Source organism: Gekko japonicus, unplaced genomic scaffold (genome assembly GCF_001447785.1).
Source record: "Gekko japonicus isolate JY-2015 unplaced genomic scaffold, Gekko_japonicus_V1.1 scaffold7298, whole genome shotgun sequence".
In the NCBI taxonomy this organism is placed as follows: domain Eukaryota; kingdom Metazoa; phylum Chordata; class Lepidosauria; order Squamata; family Gekkonidae; genus Gekko; species Gekko japonicus.
This window is the reverse complement of record NW_015164843.1, coordinates 1-5,495: the sequence shown is the minus strand read 5'-3', so window position 1 is coordinate 5,495 and position 5,495 is coordinate 1. Positions and strand designations below refer to the sequence as shown.

The following is a 5,495-nucleotide window of genomic DNA, read 5'->3' as shown; positions in this document are numbered from 1 at the left end:
ATTTATGAATATATTACCAAGCGCTAAATTGTCACAGTTCTTTTTCCTTTTTTCATTGGCCACTATGTGAGACAGGATGCTGGACTGGATGGACCTTCACTGGTCTGATCCAGCAGGGCTCTTCTGGTGTTCTTCTCAGGGCCTCTCTGCCCTATTGTTAGGGCCTCTCTGCCCTATTGTTGGCTGTCCAGAGGGACTGGTTGGCCCCTGTGTGAGACGGGAGGCTGGACCGAATGAGCCTTCTCCTTCACTGGTCGGATCCAGCAGGGCTCTTCTGAGGTTCTTATCAGGGGAAGGCCTCGGCCTCCGTGCCCTGTTGTTGACCCTCCAGAGGGACTGGTTGGCCACTGTGTGAGACAGAATGCTGGACTAGATAGACTATTGGTCTGATCCAGCAGGGCTGGTCGGATCCAGCAGGGCTCTTCTGAGGTTCTTATCAGGGGAAGGCCTCGGCCTCCGTGCCCTGTTGTTGACCCTCCAGAGGGACTGGTTGGCCACTGTGTGAGACAGAATGCTGGACTAGATAGACTATTGGTCTGATCCAGCAGGGCTCTTCTGATGTTCTTATATATAGATTCATGGAAGATAAGTCTATCAATGGCTATTAGCCCTGGTGACCGAGGGGAACCTCCACATTCAGAGGCACTAATCTTCTGAGGCCCAGAGCCAGGAGGCCACATCAGAGGAAGGCCTCGGCCTCTGTGCCCTGTCATTGGCCCTCCAGAGGAATGTCAGTCACACAGAGCCTTGTAGTGTGGAGGGAGCTGCTGCCAAGGCAACATCTACAAAAAGCTCTGCATAGCCAATCAAATCTCCAATGGCCCCCCGGAAGCTTTTCTGGGCAAGAGCCCCGCCCACTGTCTAAAAACACCCGGCAAGGTGCCAGAAAAGGTATCGACAGACTCCATGCTACCCCCCTGGTGCCACGCTGGGGAACCCTTGCTCTAAAGGAGACGCGCTTAGCTCAAGTTCACCTCAGCACAGCTGCCCCAGGGAACTCACCTGATGTAGTTATACGCTTTTCTAAAATTCTTGTCCAGGATCAGAGTAACTGCAGCGGAGCGCGGCTTCCGATCAAAGGCGATCGGGTGAGGAGGTAGGATTTAGTAGGCAAGCTGGAAGAGAGGAGGAGAAGATCGGCAGTTCTAGGAGATGAGGAGAGGAAAAAACTGGGGGGGTTAAAAGGCCCCCCTTTGTAATTATTATTGTTATTATTTTTATTTTTTTGATAGAAGGCCGTCCAGAGAAAGGTCTGAAAGAAAAGGGGAAGAAAGGAGGGTTAATGCTCTACAAGAAATAGCTTAGCAAGAAGGTAAGAAAGGTAAAAGGTTTGGCAAAGCCTAACGAGCTGCTCTCCCTCTTGAGGCAGGAAAAGAACTGAGGAAAGGGTGACTCCCACCACAGGAAACAGGAAGTTCTTTTGTAAGTCCTGCCTCCCTGAATGATGGATGGGAATCACCCACACAGGATGTCCTCCAACTCAGAGGGAGAATAGCCTTTTCCTTATTAGAACTATAATTAAGAGATGACAACAATTCTTTGCGTAAGGCTGAGTGAAATCGGCAGTCGAAGATAATATGATATATTGAACCCACAGATTTTAAAGGGCGTGAACATAACCTTTCATGTAGGGGAATTTTATTAAACCCACCTAAGAGCACTTTTGAGGGGGAAACATTTAGACGGGCTAATGTCAAGGCTCTACGGTGTGAAGGCTGAACTAAGTTAAGGAAATAATCGGCCATCTGGCCATACTGACTTGGCCATACTGATATGGACCACATCACGCCAACCCCTCTCATGATACAGAGTTGCACTGATTTCCTCGCAGTGTGGCCTTGTCTTCAGACCTTCATTCAATTGAGTCAAGGGAGGGAAGGAGATCGCTAGAATTGAGCGACAAGCTGATCTATGTTAAAATCTTAGGATGCATTAACAGAAGCATCGTGTCCAGATCAAGGGAGGTGGTCATTCCGCTCTATTCTGCTATGGTCAGGTCTCACCTGGAGTACTGTGTCCAGTATTGGGCACCACATTTTAGGAAGGATGTTGACAAGCTCGAGCGTGTCCAGAAGAGGGCAACCAGGAGGGTGAGAGGGTTGGAATCCAAGTCTTACGAGGAAAGGCGGAGTTGGGTATGTTTAGCCCGAGAAAGAGAAGGCTTAGAGGGGACACGATTGCAGTCTTCAAATATCTGAAGGGTTGTCATGTAGAAGATGGAGCAGATCTATCCTCTCTTGCTCTGGATTGCAAGACTAGATCTAATGGGTGGAAATTACAAGGGAGTCGTTACCAGCTAAATATCAGGAGTATGTTGTAGGGCTCTCTTGCGGCCATGCTCCTGCAGAGTGCAGGGGGTTGGACTAGATGACCTGCAAAGTCCCTTCCAATGCTAACATTCTGTGATTCTATGAAAATGGGGAATCCACTGCCAGAGGGTGTAGTGATGGCCCCAGGAATAAACAGCTTTCAAAGGGGATTCAATAGATTCTTGGAGGATAATTCTATCAATGTCTATGTGCTCCACTAGGGTGGATTTTATCAGCCGGGATGGCTAGCCCCTTTGCTTAGCTGTGGACCCTTGCAGTTGGTAGTACTGTTTATATTATTCCCCAGAGACACGGAGCATGAAGCAAAGTCAGTTCATGTAACTGGGCAGGGTGACGACGTGACTGAGCTGGCTCTGAGGAGTATACACATTTAAAGCGGTGTGGGGAGCGGTGGCACAGTGGGTATATCCCACTGTCTTAACATCTGAACTGTGTCAGTTCCACCAAGGCGCACGGAACGCTGTTCCTTTCCCACCGAAGGGGTGCCTGTTTATCTACTTGCAATTTCTTGCTTTCGAACTGCTAGGTTGGCAGGACCTGGAACCAGAGACAGGAGCTCACTCCGTCATGCGGCACACTCGGGTCTCGAACTGCTGAACTACCTACCTTCCACAGCCTGCAGTTCAGCGTCTTAACCACTTAAGCCACCGCAGTATTGTTTATATTATTATATTATTCACCAGAGACACGGAGCATGAAACAAAGTCAGTTCATGTAACTGGGCAGGGTGACAATGTGACTGTGAGCTGGCTCTGAGGAGTAGACACGTTTAGAGTTTAAAAATAATCTTTGAGAGGTTTATTATAGTCCTGAACGACACAGTAAATACGATTTACTTTTAACTGGTTTTGAAAGTGGTTCAGATGTGGAATCCGCTGCCAGAGGGTGTCATGAGGGCCACGGAAATATACAGCTTGAAAAGGGGATGAGATAGATCCATGGAGGAGAAGTCTATCGATGGCTCCTAGCCATGGTGACTGAGGGGAATCTCCACATTCAGAGACACTGAGCCTCTGAATCCCAGAGCCAGAGGCCACATCAGGGGAAGGCCTCGGCCTCCAGCAGGGCTCTTCTGAGGTTCTTATCAGGAGAAGGCCTCCATGCCCTGTTGTTGGCCTTCCAGAGGAACCAATTGGCCACTGTGTGAAATGAGATGCTGGACTAGATGGACCACTGGTTTGATCCAGCAGGGCTCTTCCTATGTTCTTAGGAAGGCCTCGTCTTCTATGTCCTGTTGTTGGCCCTCCAGAGGAACTGGTTGGCCGCTGTGTGAAACGGGATGCTGGACTGGATGGACCACTGGTTTGATCCAGCAGGGCTCTTCTGATGTTCTTAGGAAGGCCTCGGCTTCTATGCCCTGTTGTTGGCCCTCCAGAGGAACTGGTTGGCCGCTGTGTGAAACGGGATGCTGGACTGGATGGACCACTGGTTTGATCCAGCAGGGCTCTTCTGATGTTCTTAGGAAGGCCTCGGCTTCTATGCCCTGTTGTTGGCCCTCCAGAGGAACCGGCTGGCCCCTGTGTGAGACAGAATGCTAGACTGGATGGACTATTGGTCTGATCCAGCAGAGCTCTTACTTGGTTGGCCCCTGTGTGAGACAGGAGGCTGGACTAGATGGACCCTCACTGGTCTGATCCAGCAGGGCTCTTCTTAGGTTCTTAAACAAAAGCCAGACAGAGACGAGTAGCAGAACGAGCCCTGACCTGGATAGCCCAGGCTAGCCTGAGCTTGTCAGATCTCAGAAGCTAAGCAGGGCCAACCCCGGCAAGTACTTGGATGGGAGACCTCCAAGGAATACCAGGGCCAGGATGTAGGAGCAGGTCCAAGCCCCACTAGGAGTGGCCAGAAGTTAATCATGACTTCCAGGCACACACACACACACACAAATACACCAAAAAAAGGAGATGAGTAGTGGAACTCGGTGCTGTAGGAGCTGCGGTGGCTCAAGTGGTTAAGACGCTGAACTGCAGGCTGTGGAAGGTCGGTAGTTCAGCAGTTCGAGACCCGAGTGTGCCGCATGACGGAGTGAGCTCCCGTCTCTAGTTCCAGCTCCTGCCAACCTAGCAGTTCGAAAGCAAGAAATTGCAAGTAGATCAATAGGTACCACTTCGGTGGGAAGGGAACAGCATTCCGTGCGCCTCGGTGTTGAGTCATGCCAGCCACATGACCACGGAAACGTCTTCGGACAGCGCTGGCTCTTCGGCTTTGAAATGGAGATGAGCACCGCAACCCTATAGTCAGACTCGACTGGCTTTCGAGCAAGGGGAACCTTTACCTTTACTAGTGGAACTCGAATCAAGTCCTGACACAAGGACGGAATGTTTTGGAGGGTTTCTGAGTACAGTCTCGTAAATTAAAGAGACAGGACCTTCTGCCTCAAATGACCCTACCCAAAGCAGGAAGCAAAAAGCGGGGATTTGCTTTCTCGGGAAAGGTGACAACCCTTGCTTCTTTGACGCCAACAAATGTGCGCACATACGCCCACCCAAGTTACCTTTAGCATCGCAGTTGGTCGTTTCTTGGTCATCGCTGTCTGAGATCTTATCCCTCGACACTTTAATAAGATAGAGGTGCCTCTCTCCGGACTTGGAACTGGATATTAAACACACCTGAGCTCGGTTCATCGCCACCTGAAAAGCAGTCAGAAAGCTATAGATGCTGAAACGCCTTTGCAGCCGGGGCTTCCTCGGGAGGTGGTGGGCTCTCCTCCTTTGGAGGTTTCCAAACAGAGGCACAATGGCCACCTGACAGCCATGCTGATCCTGTGAACTGAGGCGGATCGCGAGAGGGAGGGCAGGAAGGGTTGCCTCGGGGCTTCGTTCTCCTGGCCCTTTCTTACACGCCCGGGGAAATGCCGATCGCCACTTTGTGGGGCCAGGAAGGAATTTTCCTCCAGGCCAAATTGGCCCAGGGATCCTGGAGGTTTTTGCATTCATCTGGGCAAAGGGCGGGGGTCCACTGGGGGGGGGGGGCTGAGCATTGTGCAGGGGGCTGGACTGGGTTTCCCTTGAGGGCCCTTCCAGCTATATGTTTCTATACCAGGCTGTAGCCAATGCCGTGGAAGGCCTGCATTCCAAATCCAAGCACAGGTGACGTATCAGAGCAGTTATTATTACTGCAGAAGAAGAAGGGGAGGGGGAAGGGGAAAGGGGGAGGAGAGTCCCA

General features: G+C 50.9%; 1 protein-coding gene across 1 annotated transcript in view; it reads right to left on the bottom strand.

Moving 5' to 3' along the window:
* The window catches only part of LOC107109189 (general transcription factor 3C polypeptide 3-like), a gene marked incomplete at both ends in the record, with an annotated part of 16,915 nt that extends 11,955 nt beyond the window's left edge, over positions 1-4,960 (bottom strand). The window contains one exon of the mRNA XM_015409757.1: positions 4,825-4,960. Coding sequence (XP_015265243.1) covers positions 4,825-4,960 — 136 coding nt within the window. The remainder of the gene's footprint in view (positions 1-4,824) is intronic.
* Between the last annotated feature and the right edge of the window lie 535 nt (positions 4,961-5,495).